This window comes from Seriola lalandi, unplaced genomic scaffold, assembly GCF_002814215.2.
Source record: "Seriola lalandi dorsalis isolate HSWRI2012SDOR001 ecotype SW California unplaced genomic scaffold, Sedor1 jcf7180002054902, whole genome shotgun sequence".
In the NCBI taxonomy this organism is placed as follows: domain Eukaryota; kingdom Metazoa; phylum Chordata; class Actinopteri; order Carangiformes; family Carangidae; genus Seriola; species Seriola lalandi.
The window spans coordinates 451,656-472,505 of NW_019525454.1; the positions used below are offsets into that span (position 1 = coordinate 451,656).

A 20,850-nucleotide genomic window follows, 5' to 3' on the forward strand; every position below is an offset into this window, starting at 1 on the left:
TCAGATCCATTACTTAAATATAAAATCACTATTACCACACTATAAAAATACTTACATTTTATTTAACTAACCCTCAACAAGAAAAGTGAATAATTTCGATCTATTCCTTCAAGTTAATTTTCACTGAAAAGACAAAGTGTAGATTTTTAGGCTGTAAATTTAGTATTTATTTGTCAGATATAGATAGATTCTGCTTATTATATTACTCATTATATTGATAAATGTGAGTGTAAAATCACTATATGCAGCCGATCTCAGCTGCAGGTCAAGGTAAGTATTTTAATTAATTCTACATTTTTAACATGCTTTATGGTCAGATATTACAGATACAGAGAAAGTTGTGATAACACAAACATAACAGGATATCTGGTCAACAGCTGGGTCTTTTAAATTGCTCCTAAAAGGCTCCTTATACCAGTTATAAATACAAGTAGCCATTACTTTTATTGGTGATCTTGCCAAATAGTGAGCCTGCATCACTGTGTGAAAACTGGATTATAACTTGTTTATAATTGTTTATTTATGATTTATAAAGTGTTAACACCAAGTTAATAACCCAATTATAAACCATTTATAAATCTTTGATAAGCGTAGTCTTATTGGAAAGTGATGCCCAATTATCAAAACAGCTGCTGCTTAAATTTTCCTAATTGATTAATCGATTAATCGACTTTCCAGCTCTAATTTAAATACTAAGGCGCCACCATGTTTGGTAAAAGCAGTCAAATTAAAGAGTGTGATTAAGTATGATCCCAGTATTTGCAGCCACAGACTCTGATGGGTCTCAGTATCACTGGTTGGAAATCTTCTGCTGGACACGTTGAGCGCCTCCACACGCACGTAGGCTGCGTCCGAAATACGTGAAATTCACGTTTTTTCGGCCTTATGCAAGAGGGAGAGACAGCCTGTTACAGAACCATGCATGAAAGAGTTAGTGTCTTTCCAGGGAATAAATCCAGCCCACTCCCGCCTCCTCCTCCTCCTCCTCCTCCTCCTCCTCCTCCTCCTCCTCAGTCAGGGCTGTACAGCTGGCAATTTACAGACAATAACGCAGAGAGGAGTAATTGGCCGCTGGAGGTGAACCTCTGCCCCGCAAATTGGACCCGTGTTTGATCGAGGAGATGCATTAGCACAAGTCCCGGGATATTTTTATTCATCTTCCTGTTTCGTGGGAAGGGGTTCAGTCTGTGAACGTGTGGATCAGCTCCCCTCTCTCCACTGGAACCGTTATAACCTCCTCACACTGGCAATATAAGGTAAAGCTGATTATTTGTTATTAATTTGACCAGAATAAAGAGTTGAGTCAGTTTCAAGAGTTTTACACAAGGTTGGTTAAATCTCATTAGTTTGTTAGAAGCTGCATTTAACACTCAAATCCTACTCTGGCTGTTTAAAAGACACATCTATTGTATCTCAGTACAACTGTATGAGACTGAATTGTGCTATAAAGTGGCTTCACACTAAATACAGCTCCATCTAATAAACCCATGATATTCAGACTGTCTCCCTGACCAGTTTTTAGGATGCACAGGATTAAAAAAATGTGAGGAATGTTGAAACAGGAAAGCCAAATAAGAGTCTGAAGAACCACCTAGTGAGATCTGTTTAACTGCTGCTACTTTCTAATCAGGCGCCCTTCATAAAGGATCAATAAAGTGTAAACTGTATTTATGAATGAATAATGTGCTATTTATTACCGTTTAAATCGATCAGGAATAAGAGGAATGTTTGGGTTGTCAGCTTGTGAAAATCCCTTTGATGGTGTTTAGGACTGAAAATAACAATTATTCACATTATTGATGAATCTACCAATAATTTCAATTAACCATTTGTCTATAAAATGTTCAAAAAAGTTATTAAAAAAAACCACATTCGATTATCAAAATAATTACTTTTCTGTCAATTGGCTAATTATTTAAGCTTATCCTTTCTTCTTTGTGTTAATGAGTTATCAGTTTATAATAAACCATCAAAACTGCAATTATAAATGTTCATGAATGGATTTTGGTCCAGATGCTGTGCAGCTGTTTTCCAGCAGGTAAGTGGCCACAAGGTCCATCGGTGTGAGTGTTCCTGATGGGTTAAAGAGATAAAGAGGATGATGGAGGAGGATAAACATCAGCCAAAGAGACAACATGGCCGCCCAAAGGTTGTTCTTATTAATAGATTATAATTTAATAAATACCTTTTCAAAATGAATCCAACCACTTTGTGTTTTCATGTCGAGCAACGTCAGTTTCCTCTTTTCCTGATCTCACTGAAGTTTTAACCTCTGACTGTTTCACAAAGTTCCTGTGAGGTCGACAATGTGCTGCAACAAGGAGGGAAAATCTCTTCCCTGTAGCCCAGGGAGCTTTTCACTACTAGTTTATTTCAGACCTCTGGTAGTGATTAGTAAAAACACTGAGTGTGTGTTTGTGTGTTTGTCTCAGGATCAGACTTTGTGATGACCAAAGTGTTTAATCTGTTTTGTATTTTAAAGCAAAAGAGCTGCGTTGATCCAGAGCTGGTTCTTTTGAGCCTTTGGTATGGGGAGTCCCTGCTATAGGGTGAGGGGTGAGAGAGGAAGAGAAACAGTTCAGTGTGTGTGTGTGTGTGTGTGTGTGTGTGTGTGTGTGTGTGTGTGAGAGAGAGCTTGGTTTGACTATAAGTGCTGACCTTTTATTAAAATCAGATACAGGTGAGTCTGTGTCACCTGATGTGATGGAGGAGCTACAAAATCCAAAATAAATACTGAAATACTCTGTTATATTTCATGTCTTCCCAACAGGATTATTCCAGTTAACGTGTAGTTTTGGCCTTTATACTGCATCTGGAAACACGGAGTCTTTGCTGCAGTAAAATTCAACATGGCATCACACACAAGAGCTCAGATGATCAGACAGGTTGTAAACAGTTTAGCCAGGTGATCTAAGCCACTTTATTTTATTATAAAGGTTGGTAATAATCAAACTTTGCACAGGAAAACTGTGTGTATGCAAAAGCAGGGTGATTACAGTGGGTGAAAGTTGCAGCAGGAAGTCCATCTGTAAACTGTGATTTATGATTACACATTTTCTCCTCTCCTTTAAAACGTCTTGTAGCTATGTTTATGTCCTTTGTCTATTTAAGAGTCGCTCTCACTGCCTATATCATAACAAACTTCTTCCTCTGTAACTGCTGAAAAAGAAACAGCCAAGTATATTGTTGGTGTAATCCTTTAAGATGAGTTTGAGTCAAGAGTTTTCATGCACTTTGTTTATTTCTCACGCTGTTTGTCCTTGAGCTCTAGCATCAATATGGGAGAATATGATCTTTAAGGTTTAAGAAGTAAAACAGTAGCTTCAGTTCAGACTTGCTCTGCCTTTAAACCCCCCCCCCCCCCCCCCCCGGCCCCGACTACAGCTTAGTGTGACGGTGTGGGGCCATCCACACACCGTGAAACCGGACTCAGACGACGCAGTCAGTCTCAGACATGTTTTGGAAAGGGTACCTTTAAGTTTGTGGTTCCTGTACAAACACATCACACTACTGTATTTGTGTCTCTGCTAAAAGCTAAGAAGGAGTGTAGCTGTAAGGTTATCAATAGCAGGCCTATGTTAGCATTCAGCAGCTTTACAGGAAGGTTAAAGAGAGTAGAGTTAACATCTTTTAGGAAAAAGGTGGTTTGTTGTATCAAAAAAAAAAAATATGAATGAAAATTAACCCAGAGGAAAAAAGTGCTGTCTGCTCAATAAAACACTGGACTGTAAGACGGGACAAACACATAAATATAAACATTGCAATTGGCCTGACTGCCTGGTCATTGAGGCCTTCACGTTTTTAAATGTTCCCTGTTATTCTTCCCCAGCGTCAGACTCAAGTAAACACTGACCAGATGGTTTGAATCAAACTGCTGGAGCAGCTCTACACTCTTACATCAATCCTATTTCCATATGCTGAGAAATTTTTCAGCACCTCTGTGTAGGCCCTCTTTGTTTTAGCTACAGCTATTTCTAAAATGCATTGAGGTGGAAATACGGGAATCCTTTGTGTATTGTGTATAATAGTAAAATAGTTTGTCGCTCATCTCCTTAACTGATTATACACATTTCACAAAATGTGTTCTTAGACCTGACATTGTCTTTTCCCTTTTCTTCACTTGCAGCTGAAGTAATGGAGAAGTCGAGACGTGGAGTACAGTTAGCATTCAGCCTCCTGTTTGGGTTGTGGTTACCTTGCTGTTTAACCCAGACCACACCATCAAATGCAGCCTCGGCGACGCCCACACCATCCCCGTCCCCCCAGTCCCTGGGAGAGCGGCTAAAGGTCAGACTGACCGGATACCCTCGAAAACACAACGAGGGTCGGGTAGAGCTTTTTTACAAGGGGGAGTGGGGAACCATCTGTGACGACGACTTCTCAATATCTAACGCCAATGTGCTGTGCCGCCAGCTGGGCTTTGTGTCAGCCACAGGATGGACACACAGCGCCAAATATGGCAAAGGTCAAGGTAAGAGTCTACAGCCACTTCCTGAGGTTCAGTTTCTGGTTTAATACACTGTGAGCTCTGCCATATGATGCATACACTATACCATAAGGCAGAGAATATTCACACACATCAGGGGTATTCAGATACTGTGAGATAAGTTACTAATTACTTAAATTGCGATAGCTAGATACTCTAGTTTATGACCAAACCTACCTCCAAAACTAAACAATGATTAGCATAAGTTACCATGCTAACACGCTAAAAAAAAGATGGTGAATATTTTAGCTGCTGAACATCAACATATGGTTAAATTGACTATAGCATTTAGCACCTTCTCACAGAGCTGCTAGCATGACTGTAAACTTGCTGAAAAAGAAAGAAGCCAACAAGGAAGTGCCAAAAACTGCAGTTCCTCAAATGGCCACTAGAGAGTGACTTCAAATCCCCATAGACTTTACAGCAGAAATAAACGTGTTTACAGCCTGGTACGAAAAAATAGTTTTAGTTTCCTCCTTCATGACAAGTGAAGGGGGGGGGGGGGGGGGGGTTTTTTTTATGTAACTCACCCGTTTATATTTTATAAAGGCTTATAGTTATGGATTATTGAGGGCGTGGCCGCTTTAACTGACAGGTGGGTGTCGTCACAGCCCGCGAGCGGTCTGCTCCGCGTCACTGCAACTAATTGGTCACTGAATGTAACGTCTTTGTGCCTCGAAAGGATTTTCCATAGAAATATTGGAGGAATAATTTGCCTTGCTGTGCGGTTAATTGACAAACAGAACGCGCGGAAGTCTGTGCTCCTGCTTTTTTGAGGTGAGGTGATGAAATTTAACCATTACTGGCTTGTTAGCTTAGCTCGTTAGCTAGCGCCCGCAAATGAATTAGCCTTGTGTTAGCCTTCAAGCACGACGCCCAGATGTCCAACACTGCTAACGACGCTAACTAAAGTGTACGCCGGACACAGTTATTAAACCATCATATACTCGGCTCCACCTTTTTTTTGCCCATTTTTGAATTAGCCCGGAATTATGCTGGGTCGGGCACTGACAAGATGGCGACTCCGAGTAGCCCACTTTGAGCTTCAAAACCGCTCTTGTAACCTTTGGGTGACGTCACGGAGGCTACGTCAATTTATATCAGGACTATTCTTTACAGAGCTTTACAAGAATATGGATGAACTTCGACAGATTTAAACACCATTTAATAATTTTTAAATTAAAGAAGATGATCTGAATGTCTTGCAATGTAGAAACCGTCATGTTAGTTAACAATAATTTAAAAGCTCTTATTAATTATGAACATCTTAATCTATTATACTACCTTTTTACAAGAGTATTCATCTTTGGCTGTGCTTCCTTTGGTTCCCAGAGCACCAGTATAACAAGTAACCAAGTGTCCTCTCCAGGCCTGGACTGATAACTGTCCTGGGAGTCGCACTGACAGTTTGCTGCCTCCACAGGGAAAATCTGGCTTGACAATGTGCTGTGCAATGGAGGAGAGAAGAGCATTGAGTTCTGCAAGTCTCGCGGCTGGGGCAACAGTGACTGCACTCACGATGAAGATGCTGGAGTTGTGTGCAAAGACGAGAGGATTCCTGGCTTTGTCGACTCAAATGTTATTGATGTAAGTTACCACAAGAGATTTGAAGTGATTTTGTTGTTGTAAAAGTGATGCTCAGAGTTAATTAAGATGCAGTTAAAAGCTCATAAGCTTTTGTGTTAACTGCCCTACTGCTCCACAGCCTATAGACTCTATAAGGTTGAACCCACATGGAAAACATTTAATGCTTCAGTGTAACTCCACCTGTAGCTGCTACACACATGGTGCTGATCAACTATGCTCTGTACCATCTGTCTCAACCTGTTAAAAGCTGTTGCTTCTCCAGTGTCCATTGTCCTGAGGTGATGTAGGGAGTGGAGAGTTTTCTGACAGTCCTCCCATAACAGAGAGCAGCATGAGATCCTTACACTGATTCTGGACAGAAGGAGATTATGACCTGAGGGTCATAGGTTGATTGATCACTGGGATGATCTGATTGGTTTCTTGGAGGTATTTGACGACCAACACTTCAAGGAGAATTATTCAGACAGTGTTCGTATGCGTGTACTCTCAGGTGGGAATGATGACTGACTTGAGTGTGAGTGTGTGAGCAGAGTGTTTCTATAAATGATCAGGCATGCTCAGTACACCCTCCCTGGATAAATAAATATTTAAACCTGAGGGAAATCTTCACTCTCACTCTAAGAAAGCACAGTTGGGTGAGGTGCTGGCTGAGCTGGTTCCAGCTGGTCATTATTTTCCGTTTGTCCTCTTTGATGTTCATTTGTATAACTGACTGGTCCCAGGTGAACAAGGTTAGACTGGGGACTCATCTCCACAGTGCACTGGAAACAGCCTGAATGAATGAATGAATGAATGATTTGATGAGGTGTCCCTGTTACATAGAAGGGTCTTATGAAAAAAGGTTTCGTAAGAGTAAGCGGGGGCGGACTTTCAGATGCATAACTACTCTCCCTTTTTCTGCCTGTTGCTGCGATTCAGCCTCAGTCAAATGTGGCGTCCAGTCTTCAATCTGTTATTTCAGCCATTTTTTTCCCCACCTAAATAAACCACAACCGAAGTGAGTCTTTGCAAAACTGGCAATCAGAGGTAGTCACGTTCACCACTTATGAGCTGTAAGTGAGAGGATTAGACCTAAAATTACAGTCTATAAGGACTATGACTCACTGTGGAGTCTCTTCCTCTCATTCAGAAGTCTTAAAGAGACATGCATATGTGAACATACTGTATGTTTCTATACATGGATATGTCAGTATGAATATAAAGAAATCACTCCTACGATTTTCTGCAAACAAAAGCTGATAATCACAAATTTTTCTCTCCCAAAAGGCCCACGTGGATGAGAACAAAGTAGAGGAGGTGCGACTCCGGCCCGTGGTCGTCACGGCAAAAAAGAAGCTGCCCGTCACAGAGGGTGTTGTGGAGGTGAAATTTAAAGAAGGCTGGGTTCAGATCTGCGATGTGGGATGGACGATCAAAAACACTCGCGTGGTCTGTGGCATGCTGGGATTCCCACATGAGAGGAAAGTCAACAAGAACTTCTACAAGTAAGTGAATGGGGTTGGTGTGGGCATCATGAGGTGAAAGCTTCATGTGAGAATAAAGTGATGTAAGTTGTCAGCAATTAACAGCCAGCTTGTATTTCATATATTGGTCAGTGCATACCAACACCAAAATGATAATGAATAATGAAAACAATAAATATATATTCTATTGTTTAGTGGTGATACACTCCACATCTTCCCTATTGAAGCTTTACTTTGTGTTTTATTGTTCAACTTCATAGGAGGTAATTTAAAAACTGTCACTTCCTTAATCTGCACTGTAAATCAGTGGTCCCCAACATTTTTGTCTTTTGACCCCATGAAATGAAGAAATGTCGACTTGTGAGATGAGTTGTGAGATGGATCCCGACACCTAGGAGGGGAAATACAGAGTTATCCACCTGTAGTTAAAGGAATAGTTCTGACATTAAAGTGAAATACACTTAACACAGATTTTTTCGATTTTGAAAGTTAGATGAGATGATCACTACCACTCTCATAGCTAAGCTAAGCAGCTGCTGGCTGTAGTTTCATGATTACTGCACACTGACATGAGAGTGGTTCAATTGTGGATCAAAGTGTTTATTCCAAAATCTCAAACTATTTCCTTAAACTGATAAAAATGAGAAATGTGATGGAAATTCCTAAACTTTAGGATGTTCAACTGGAATGTGCAAGACCCTTATTTTTGATGTTTGCAGGTTTTAAAGGTGTAGACTTTTTTCCCCCCCTGTGCCAACAATGCGAATTAAGCCACTCAGCAAAGTGGCTGTAATTTACTCGTTCACTCAGGATGAGATGTTGGCTGCAGCCTGTTTGACATTCCTGTGGTTTTAGTCTGTAAAGCAAAGTGGCAACACTCTGACCAAACCACAAGCAGCACCTTAGTCTATTGTTTGGTAAAGAGTGGACATTATAGGACCGCTGTTTACAGTGGATATAATCATAATCGTGACTGTCAGTGTGTAACTTTCTCTGCTGTCAGTCAGAACCACAGTTCTACAACAAAGCATGCATGAAGCTGTTTTTGGACAAGCCTCTTATTGTTCTGTTTTCTTATTTCTTCCTTCCGAGGATGTTTTTGTTTTCCTTTTGGATACACAGAACAGCCGTGTTTTTGTTTGAAATGTGTCCAGGTCAGGTCACATACTTCATGTTCTCAGCCTCTGTTCATTACTTTGCAGAGGAAGTCGAAGAGTGATAATGAACTGCCTGCAGAGATGGAAAAGTACAAACCAGTGTGTGGTTCTGTCAAGACTGTTTTAACCACTGCAGGGTTTGACCCAGTGTGATAGTTCGGAAAAAAATACAAGATATTTGCACTCAAATCAAATCAAAGTTGAAAAAACAGGTAAAGGTGAGACAATTATCTCACGGTTTTCAGTTCTCGTGATGTGCATTTTTCATTCTTTTCTTGATCAATCAATGAATCATTCGGCCTATTAAATGCCAGAAAATTGTGCAAAATGCCCACCACAGTTTATTAAAGCCCAAGGTTGTTTTGTCGGACCAACAGTGGAAACCCCAAAGGTATTCAGCAAAGAGAAAAGCAGCAAATCGTCAACAACTGAGAAGCTGGAACCAGGAAAGTTTTAGTATTTACCTGTCGATCAACAAATCAGTTAATTTGCTAGTAAATAATCATTAGCTCTAGCCACAAAAATGTATTTGAGGACAATGACTTCTTTAGTGGACTGTCTCTCCTCCGGTGTGTTCTTCAGTACGCATTCCTGGCTGCGCTCCAGTCGGAGGCGTTTTATTCATCCCCTGCAGATGGTTCACAGTAGTCCGAGGGGAAACGTGTGTTTTCTCTCAGGCGTGTGTGAGGGCTGAGAGGGGTTGGTTGGTCACATAATAGACAGAGTACAACGACTGGAGTGAAGCCAACATGCATCCAGCAACAGTCATATTGTTCTGTGCTGTCCGTCCATCCGTCCTAGGTCATCAGTTCTTGAAAAGTACCTACTCGAAACAGTTTGGTCATTAATGTGTTTTGAAGGCAGATACGTATAAACAGTCAGTTGCTGATTTTGTGACATTAGCTGTTGTCCTCAAATTTGACCATTTTCCATTATGTCTGTCGGGGTGGAAGAGCATCTGAAACTATCTGAGGACACTTAAACTTTCCACTGAAACCCAGAACGATGAATCATTTTTCACCAGCTGTTATTTCAGGCAGTTTTTTTTTTTTTTTTGTCAGACTTTTTTGTAATGCTGTTCTTATCCTTTATGGCTTTTATGTGTTTAATTGGAACCACTCATCATATTGTAAAAAAGTGATACAGTAATTAACTTGTCTTTACGTTTGCTAAGCCCAGACTGCCCTTATGTCTACACTGTGCACGATTCATTCTACATACCGCACATAGTTTATAGTTTTAATTTATAAATGTTACATTTATATTGTAGTGTTTTATTAGATTGTAAAACAGTCTGAAGGAGTGATGTATATATTTAATATTCTGTGTTTCTCCTGGTGTGAACACCTAATCAGACTATTTCAAATTTATGTTAAATCCCACATTTCAGAATTCTTATGTGGAAATACTATAATAAGGATGAAGAAAAACTCATATCATTGTCGTTAACTGATAAACATCAGGCTTTTCATGTATCAGATTGTTTTTTTAGTTCCTCAAAAGTGAATATTTTGGGGTTTTACTTCGCCTATTATCAGTTTGAGTTAATGATGCATTTAAAGCACTGAACAAGCTAAATGAAGACTTAAGGTTAAAAAAAAGCTTAATCAGCACTAAATAGAAATATAAAGTTTTGATTCCCCTTATTTCTTATTATAATAGGCATTAAAAATAGGAATTTATAAATGAACTATGAGGTGTTACACTGGTGCTGCTGAATGAGACTGTTGAATTCTGAATACTTGGAATACCTCTGTAATTGTGATCATCCTCCTCTGTAACATAAGATACTGGAAACCTGTGGAATGTCAGACATGTTATTCACCACTGACCCTCCACTGCTTCACCCTAAAGAAATGTGTGTGTGCAGCCCAGAGACAGTGAGTGTGTGTGTGTGTTTGCATGTGGTCTCACTCCTGTATGTGATGGAATTTGGCTGTCTCACTGTTGCAGACATCTGAAAAAGCGAGCAGCTGAGAAGGTCTCCAGGCCAAAGGTTAATGTTTCAGCCGGTGGAAGGTACACAGTCACGGGAAAACCCACCGTCCACCTCCGTCCGCACTCTGTTTACTGTACTTCTGACAGTGGGTTTCCTGTTGGGAGTAGACAATAACCATTTAGCTCCTGTTTCTAGATAGCTGACCACTTCCCCTCCCTCTAATATCATATTATTATGATGTGCAGCATGTGAATGGGTTGTATATTTTTTAAATTTGATCCTGCTATAACTGGAGGTTGTCTTGAGTTGAGGGTTGTTTTCTGTTTATTTTTGTTGTTGTGTTTCACATTTCTACTGACATGGCACAGATTGTACTATTTCTTAGCTTTAATTAATTAATACGTTACAAAATACGGTATGATATTTTTTTTAATTTTTTTGTCAACTTTCTCTTTTCCCTAAAAATAAACAAACTTAATTGGGTGTTTATTGCCATTAAATCCTTTTTTGAGGCCCGTTTTTTAATGGGACAGATGTTGTCAATCTGTGCCATGTCAGTGACTGAGGCTTAATCTTTTCACAGATTAGTCCTTTTAAATGTAATGCAACATCTGAAAATCCCATTCTCCAGTATGGCATGCTTTTTGGAGGTGGAGAGTAACTTCATCCTGGGTTCTTCAACTGAAACAGTCATCGGTCTCAGTCTTCACAGCGTTTGTTTTAGCCGGCAAAGAGTGCCAGCTGGGTGGAGCTTGCCACATACATTACACATTTTAGTTTTATTATGTTTCACTGTGTAGTTCCTTAGTTTGGAAAATTACACACCAAAGTAAATAAAAACAAATTATTACAGTGAAAAAACAGTTTCTTAGATTTCCTGTTTTATCTAATCTAAGATTTATTTATTTATTTTTTCTAAGATTACTTCGCAGAATAGATGACTGTGGTAAAAAGACCCTGACTCTTTCTTTCTTTCTTTCTTTTATTTATTTACTTATTTATCCATCCCTAGAGGAAATTCAGGTGTCCAGCAGCTCTACTAAAACAATTAACAAATTCTAATTGACTTGAGTAACAAAATGTTTGAGGTTTTGTTACAGGGTGAAACAAAAGAATTAATAAATTAATGGAAATTCAGTTCTTCTTTTGGCTTTGCACTGAGAAAGTTGAAGAACCCACCAACACGGACTGTACAGTGTAACGTCATGCTTTGATTATTACACCTACCTCTGTGGTTTATTTACATGCCATCCAATCAAAAAGCAGTGCCATACATCCAACAAAACCAATGTGGTAACTGGAGGTTCACATTGTCTTAATCGAAAAACTACAATCACAATAGCATCGTCTCTACTAACATGTTAATAATGATCATGCACTACATGGCCAAAGGTTTATGGACACCACACTTCCTCTTCCAGTTCTTGCGCAGGCCACAAAAGTTCTTCCACACCAATCTAGGAAAACCATGTTTTTATGAATCAGACTTTGTGCACACAGGTGCTGTCAAGTTGAAAGCTTTTGTTTAAAATATCATTGTATAGTATTATAATCCCTTAACTGGAACTAAGGTTCCTTTCCCAAAGTACGACTAAAAGCTACAAACCAAAAGTACAGAAAAGAGTAGAAAATTGTGTCCACAGACTTTTGGCCATGCTATGTATGTGAGCCTGTGCTAATGAAATGTATGAAAAGAATCAATGAATGTCAAAGTTTAAATTCACATTTGTGTTTTTCTTTCACCTGCATTTAAGAAGGATGTGTCACTTTCAACAAATCTGTTCCTTGTGCGACTTGAACATAATATAAACACCTTTTCTTGTGAAGCTAACTGTATTTAACAAGCGTGTAGAAGGTGCCACATCCTTTCGAATCGTGTAACTAGACTTTAACATAACTGTGCACCATGTCACCTTTTGTTACTCTGATTTTGCACTTTGTCATCTCATTATTTTCTCCTAACTGTGCAGTCTAACCCGTGTTTACTTTGCAGGCAGACACCCAAAGCTAAAGCTAACTCTAAGTCTAAACAGAGCAGCCCTGGCAAAAGGTAATCTGAGGATAAACACTTCAGTGGGTAAATTCAAGCTGTCTGAAGAGACCCACACACATGCTGCTTCCACAAACCTCATAAACAACTGACATTTAAACTGATGAGAAATTCAGGATTAGCAAAAAAAAAGAATCTGTGTTTGGTATGTTTAGAGTCACCCTAAATGTTTCCAGTCTTTATGCTAAACTAAGCCAAACGGCTGCTGGCTACAGCTTCATATTTACCGTACAAACATGAGTCATATTGAGATTTTCATCTAACGATCAACAAGAAAGCGAAACAACAACAAAATTAAAGTAATATCTTGTTTTACTGGACACAGATTTACTTGTGGTCTCTGGTGAAGTTTTCCTTTTGTCCAACATGTTTTTATAATTTACTGTCAGACAATGAACCTGACTCAACGTACTGAACCAAACTGTTTATTTATTTTATTATTGTGTAGCTTTGTGCTCATTCATTCATTTGTGTGGTTATTCAATTGAATATTTTTTATGAGTTAATTGTAAGCACATTGTCAGGCCTTTATTTTTCACTGTACTGTAAACACAACTAATTCATTCAGTCTTGAAGTTATCACAGTCCTCGTTCTTGCCTCTGTCTCTGCTCCCTCCAGGTTGTATTTGGAGCGTCAGAAGAACCACTTCCACATCCACTCTGTGGCGTGCACAGGCACAGAGATCCACCTGGCAGCCTGCCCCCTGGAGTTCAACAAGCCCAACGCCACATCGACCTGCGAGGGCGGCATGGCAGCCGTGGTCAGCTGCATGCCCGGGCCGCTGTTCATGCAAAACAGCGGCATGAAAAAGAAACTGAAGACCTCGGTAAAGTAGTTTTTGGACACATGGGGATACCAGTTTATATCTTGTGATTTCAGTATGGAGCTTTGTCCACATGATAGACAGTGAAATGTGATTGAAAGCTCCAGAAAAAGCTAGTGGACCTTGAGTGACATTTTAGTGTCTGATAATGGACTATTTTCTGTTTTCTAACGTAAAATCTAAGTGAAATGTTTTGTCATTTTTAGGAATGATTATACATTTCCTTCTGGACACAGTTATTAAAACTTATAGTAAGCAGTCTGATAGGCAGCTCAGACAACCTGCTACATGTAGATTAAAATATTGTTTTATGTGTCTGTTGTCTAGAGTAACGTGAGGCTGAAGGGTGGTGCCAGGCTGGGCGAGGGCCGCGTGGAGGTGTTGAAAGACAACGAGTGGGGAACGGTGTGCGACGATCGCTGGAACCTGCAGTCAGCCAGCGTCGTCTGCAGGGAGCTCGGCTTCGGCAGCGCCAAGGAGGCTCTCACCGGAGCCCGCATGGGACAAGGTCAGAAATAAAACCCTCTGAAAAGTGAGAAAATGTATTGGTGTGTGGCAGTCCAAACAGAAGTTGAAAATGTTGATAATTATAATGATAAAAAAAACAATAATAGATTTAAAAAAATATGTAATTAAAGGCCATCGTAATAGACAGAATTGATTAAAGGTTGATAATCTTTTTTCCAGCTTTGTAACTTTAGACAGAAGTCCAGTCGAAGAAAGGAAGTAGTCAACCCACTGTTTGAGAGGAGGCCAAAAAATCTTTGGAATATTCAACCCAGGTGTGATTTGGCCGTTTGCGAAGTGAAATCACCCTGAAATCGTATTGTCCAGTTTAGCAAACTTTCTCAAGAAATTCAGAGGTTTAACTCAACCAATGACTTTATTTCTGCATCTTTACAAATGTTTGCAGAAGTAAAAGTGAGGTAAGTTCGAATCAGACTCTATATACTTCAATACAAGTAAAAAATACACGACTGAACATGTCAAAAGTAAAGTTTTTAAAATTTGCCACACTTGTACCAGTGTTGACTTTGTGATAATGTTGTTGATCTTAGCCTGGTCAGTTCTGTGCTTTTTAAATCCCTCTGAACTCGTCACCTGAGACAGGACGTCTTTATAACTGTCCTCAGAGAGGATTTCAGTCATCACCTGTCCACTTGTCTTATCTCTCAGGTCATCTCTTCACCTCAGAGAACAGATGATCTGCTCTCTACAGGTCCACATTCCTGCGGGGATTCCTCATTTGGAGGTTATTTTAATAAGTGAAGGAATGCTGGGAGTGAAGAAAGATAAGAAACAAACAAAGATTTTCCATAAACACCATATGACACCGACCGCCGTAAACAGATTGTCTTTTTCACTACAATCCTGACATTAATATAGTTCTTTATTCATTAAATTCTCTTTGCTATGAGTATTTCTGATTCCTTAGTGTGTGTCAGGCATTTGTTAAGAACAGAAAGCCGTCTGTGTTATTCCAGCTCGGCCACGGACCATTTCATGTGAAAATGAGGCGATTTCACAAGTCCAGCTTGTGTCTGAGCCACTTGGCCTCCACGTGAGCAGCAGTAAATCAGTTTCCAGACAAAAATCACTTTTTGTGTCCTGTAACTGTAAGACTGTAAGACTGTGAGACTGCAAACCAAACTGTTTAAAAACCGAATGACGAGTTTAATTCCTCAACAATGATTTATCAGAAAAGTTTCCATATATTTTTATATATATTTTAAGTTTTTTTTCCATATTTTCAGTTTGAACAAAACTCATCAGTTCTCGTCGTCGCTTGTTCTTTCACCAACACAGACACACTCAGCAGATTCATTTCTGTTGGTGAGAGGATGCTTAGAAATGAAACCTTAAGCTGAATGAAGTAGTTTGTGTATGAGTGAGTACGTGAGAAAGAGAGCATGTCTCCTTGTGAATTAATTATGCCTGTATTAAAAGATTTTCCTTAAAGTCTGAGATATGGTTTCAAAACAAAACACCCTAAATATTTAAGGTTTTCTCCTTGTCTTGGTCTTATCCATAAGGAATCACTTAAAGTCATTTAAAGACCTTAGTGACCAAACTAAGGAAAAAACCCTTGGGTTCCTCTGATTGTATTTTAACTGCAACGTGGCCGAGTTTATGAAGAGGATGAACATCCCAACAAAAGTTTTCCACGATCAGGAAACCCTTTAAGATATTCTGTGCTACAACCTTAAGTAACTCCCTCAGCTAAGGAGAAATTAAACCGTAAGTAGAAAGCTTAAGGTGCTTTGTGCAACTGGTCCCTGGCTTTTAAATTTCAGACAGCTGTTTGTAACGGCACTGATTTTATTTTAGTGCTGAATCAGTAAGCAGAAGAGGAGACACCCTGGACACATTTATCAGGGTTCCTTCTACTTTAGGACACCACAGAGATCCTCTTGCATTTACAAAATACTGTACATATAAAGCAATAAATTCCCCAGGAAGTGAAAATATAAGCCCCAATTTATGAAGATAAACTAAAGGAATCATTGATTGAAGATGTTTTTACCTGAAGGGAAATAATGAACCATTTTGAATGACAGTTTGTATCAGCTGGAAATTAATCACAAAAAAAATCGATGGATGATAATGTAAATATTTTAGTTTAATTGAAAGAACAGACTCAAATTTGTACAGTTTACATTTAGTCTCTTTTTCTTTTAAGTCAGTAAACAAACTGAAAAAACACACAAGTAAATCTGTTTTTCTATTTTCCTTTGAATATCTGATTAGTTTTAAAGTTTGACTGATCTCTAACACACATAGTTTGACATATCAGGAAATATATCAAATAAATGAGAGTTAGATGAGAAGATCAATCCACCTGCACTGTAAAAACAGGCAATAATTTGTGATGGTCTAACAATGAGTGCTTCCAGGTTGATTGGAACCACACCTGTGTCTCATCAATACGATATGTAGTGGAGTGTGCCTGAGGAATGTGACTGGAAATGAAACATTGCTTTGAATAATTATTCTCTGTCCAAACAAAATAATATTATTATAAAAGAGTTTATCTCTGTGTTTGTGTTCCTCATTAGTGTTGCCCTCAGGAACATGGAGGTGTGTGTAGTGTTTGGATTAACTGTCCTCAGATTCCACCACTGCAGAAACAGGCAGTCTTTTGAAGGGCAGCTGGGTGGGTCTGTGTGTGTGTGTGTGTGTGTGTGTGTGTGCGTGTGTGTGTGTGTGTGTGTGCGTGTGTGTGCGTGCGTGCGTTATGATTTCCACCACAGAGGAAGTTGGCTGAGGAGAGTCATCTCTTTGAGGCAGCAGCAGACCAGCTCTGTGCTCGGATGGATGTCCGACCGCCACCTGGCTGAGTCGGTCCAGGAAACATTCCTGAACGTCACTGAAGTCGGAAGCGAGCGCCGCTGAAGGAATTCCTTTCATAGGAATTTCATAACACAGTCACCTCATGGTGCTATATGACCTGTAGCGATGGAGCGACAGTTTACAGAGTGAATGTAAAGCGGGGTGTCGCTGACGGAGAGCATGCATGCTCAGCAAACACGCCTCAGGTTAAAGAGTGAGCTGGGTGTTAGTTTGAAGAGTTACTGTATGTATATTCTGGAAAATGTGACCTTCTTAACTCCAACATACTGTTTGTTCTGGGCTTCCGGATGTTCCTCTGTGTTGTGTTTTCATATTAATCTCAATCATTTGGAAGACTGTTTCAGCTCATTAAAGCTTTTTCATGTACAGTGGATATAAAAGTAATGTAACCCCATTATTTTAGTTTTTTATTCTTATTTTTCCCTCCTAAAAGATTTGTTTTTCAATTCAATTGTACAGGTTATAGGTCACATTTAAAGGTGGAAAAAGTTCTGAAATCATCCATCTTGGTCTCATTGTTTTACTTCACAAAGACCTGGCATTTTAACAGGGGTGTTGAGACTTTTTATATCCACCGTACATCATTCTGCTTCCGCAAAATTGTAGAACATGATGAGCTGCCTTGGGGAAAATAACAAAGAAGAGATACACTCCATCAACAGAAAAATAACAGGGAAAAAGACGTCACTGTTTCTGGTCGGGGAGGATGTTTGAGATATTCATTTTTCTCGGCCCAGATTTTCTCACACAGTCTGGTTCTTGAAACTGGAGTTTTGATCCAAAAGGGTCAAAAAAACAGTCGTGACCTGACCTGGATTGGTCTAATCTGATCCGAGCGCCTTATTAAACGGGTCAAGGCTCATTAAATGCTGCAACTTCCAAATACCCTGTACCTCATTAAAACTGATTTGTATATAATGCTTCGTTGCATTTAAAAATATTTGAGACCTGGCTCGTCATCTGCTATGGGTACATTCTGGGTTTTCTTCATATTAACTAGAATTAACTTTTTTTTCAGAAACTGTAAATGAATTGTTTGTTCAAGAGGTTGGAAAATATAAGTGGAAAAAAAAAAGTTTGCCAGATGAAAGATAAAAAATAAAATCTGAGTTCTGGGTGCTTTGTCTAACCTGTAGCTCTTCTGTTGTCTGTGTTTAATCCCGTCTGTTCAGGAATGGGTCCGATCTACATGAACGAGGTGAAGTGTCTCGGTCAGGAGAAATCCATCTGGAACTGCCCCTTTAAAAACATCTCATCAGAGGACTGTCAGCACGTGGAGGACGCCGCCGTCCGCTGCAACATACCCTACATGGGCCTGGAGAACACGGTCAGAGCTGAACCTCCTTAATGTTTCATCTTAAAACTGCGATGTTCAAATGTCAGAAAGTTGTTTGAATCGTTGAAATTATTTAGATTACTTGAGAAAGTTGGTCTGACTAAGTTAACTGCATCATATTTCCTTTTGCTTCCTTCTGCTTTGATTAATGTCGCATAGGAAAGAACTTGAATAACGCCTCGTTTTATACTGTTTTTATTGTCTATTAATTTAGTTCTTTGCTGATCTAACTGTCTTTGTTCTAACGTGTGAGATTTAGAGCTAATATTCATAGAAATCTCACATTTTCACTCACTGAAATAATATAAATTCACTGCTGTCATAAAAAACTGTGATGTCAAACTAGATTTAATTGTTTGAAAAACATGTTAGAGTTCTTTTATTGTTCTGAAAACAGCAATTTTGCTCATACGTTTTTCTGACAACAGTGATATTCACTTTAACACAGAGTATTTCTGGTTGTACAGTTTGTATTTTACCAGATTATACTCCATGTCTCCTGTAAATACACACACCGGGCTAAGTAGGATAAAAACTCAAAAAAACATACTTTCATCAAATCAATCAAGTCGCAGATGTTTAAACTAAATTTCTATAGCTTATGGCTTGATGTCACCCGTGCGATTTTTGAGTTTTTATCCAGCCTTGTGTGTCTACGCTCTGCCTTGTGGTTCCTAACTCCTCGGCCCCGCACAGATCCGACTCACAGGGGGACGGACCCGTTACGAGGGCCGCTTGGAGGTCCTGGGTTCAGACTCTAACGGGACGGAGAGCTGGGGTCTGATCTGCGGAGAGAACTGGAGCACCACGGAGGCCATGGTGGCCTGCAGGCAGCTGGGCTTGGGCTACGCTAACCAGGGCCTGCAAGTAGGTTATTAACACCAACCAGGGCAACTTCCTGCAGCTGCGTTCACCAGCAGGTTGTCTTTTGGGATATTTGACATATGCAAATATGATATACTGTCATAAACACTCAGTGGCCAGTTGTTTGTGTGTGCTATAAAAATCTCAGAAGAATCTTAGTTTATTAAAATTAATGTTTTAATTCAAATCAACTTATTTAAAATATTTTCAGGTTTCATTTTACTTGATTCTGATGCAGCCATGACAGGTCTACTCAACATGAGTTCAACCAAAGAGTGAATTTTCCTTCCTAGATTGTTTCATTAGAGGAAAGCGTTTAAAATAATAATGAATTAAAGGAAAATTTGATGATAAGAAAGTGTTTCTTTTGTTTACCTTGTAATAAAACCAGGTGAATCTGCTGCTTTAGTGTTGGACAGGTCATGTGAAGGTTTTATACTTGGAACCTGATGATTGTTATTATTTCAAATCATCACTGAGACTCTGTCACTCTGTCTTGGTGAGTGTGTGTGTGTGTGTGTGTGTGTGTGTGTGTGTGTAAAGTGGCCACTGTGTGTGTAGTTATTTTTACATATTCTGTGCATATATGTTCAAATATATTTCCATTTGTCACATATTTATTAATATGTGCAGGTTGTACTAATGTTCACTTTACATTCATATTCTTGGTGTATGTAATTGTGGAATATACTTGAACATGCACGCACTAAAGTATGGCAGTATATTATTATTTCCATATGGAGTAGATGCTTCTTTTCCTGCATGGAAGAACCAGGCAGTAATTTGGTTTGTTCCATGTGGGCAGAGCAGCCACACATGAAGTTTCTAATCAAACTCAAAACCACTCACCACCAAAGCCAAAGTGGTGACCTCATGTGGAAGCCATGTTAACATTCTCCTCGCCTAGAAAAGTCTAACCAAACTGCTGCTTCTACGACACATTTTCCACTGTGTGTGAGCCCCGGCAGTTGTAGCGCAGACAGTTGAGAGACAGGACAGGAAGTGTGTCCCCTCACTGACTCCCCGCAGGACCTTTCTGCAGATCCGGATAGTGGGCGGCCGGAGCAATTATGAGGGCCGGGTGGAGGTTCAGGTTGGCTCCAAGTGGGGCACAGTGTGCAGCACAGGCTGGACCACAAAGGAAGCCATGGTGGTTTGCAGACAGCTAGGGCTCGGCTACTCCTTGCATGCCATCACTGTAAGTAGGACCGAAGAGTTAAATGAAGAGATTTATTCCACAATGACATGCTGAACACGTTTATTGTTTACAGGTTAAACCTCCTCAGATGCATCGTGTAGTTTTAAGACAAGTCATTGTATTTGTATTGGGTGGTGCACGCACACAAAAACAACTCAGAAACAGAGAGATAAAAATCTTGTCATTACATTAACTTATTCTTACAAAATAATTATTAGTTAGTGGAGCAACTGGATTTTAAGTAAGAAATAAAGGTAGTTTTAATAATATTATGGATTTAATGTGCAACTATAAATAATCCCGGTCAAAGGAAACTTAGAAACAGAATGTTTTTCTGTAGAGACTGAGCAAACAGAGACTTATCAGAGTGTCTTAATATAAATATTGAGGTACATGGCTGTAAGAGCTGCCTTAAATAAACTGGATGATTGAAATGTCTGCCTTTTGAAAATGAAAACAAACCAATAAAATAGATTTTGAGAGAATTAAAGACAAGGTATAAAACGGTATGATTGGTATGAAATGGATATTTCAAAATAAATATATATAAATATTTGTTAATAACAAACAAAACAGGACTTTGCTAATCCAAACA

At 39.4% G+C, this 20,850-nt stretch overlaps 1 protein-coding gene across 3 annotated transcripts in view; it reads left to right on the forward strand.

The window, feature by feature from the left end:
- The first annotated feature begins 1,014 nt into the window (after window positions 1-1,014).
- loxl3b (lysyl oxidase-like 3b) overlaps window positions 1,015-20,850 on the forward strand; it is a 25,707-nt gene continuing 5,871 nt past the window's right edge. Inside the window, exons 1-10 of one of the 3 annotated variants that reach the window (XM_023430397.2) lie at window positions 1,015-1,256; window positions 4,127-4,471; window positions 5,910-6,073; window positions 7,340-7,557; window positions 10,647-10,712; window positions 12,626-12,682; window positions 13,302-13,509; window positions 13,834-14,014; window positions 18,030-18,184; window positions 20,100-20,255. In XM_023430397.2, coding sequence (XP_023286165.1) covers window positions 4,135-4,471; window positions 5,910-6,073; window positions 7,340-7,557; window positions 10,647-10,712; window positions 12,626-12,682; window positions 13,302-13,509; window positions 13,834-14,014; window positions 18,030-18,184; window positions 20,100-20,255 — 1,542 coding nt within the window. In that variant the 5' untranslated portion in view covers window positions 1,015-1,256; window positions 4,127-4,134. Of the gene's footprint in view, window positions 1,257-4,126; window positions 4,472-5,909; window positions 6,074-7,339; window positions 7,558-10,646; window positions 10,713-12,625; window positions 12,683-13,301; window positions 13,510-13,833; window positions 14,015-18,029; window positions 18,185-18,889; window positions 19,061-20,099; window positions 20,256-20,850 lie in introns of all 3 variants that reach the window. The other 2 variants (XM_023430396.2, XM_023430399.2) reach the window with 2 other exon arrangements.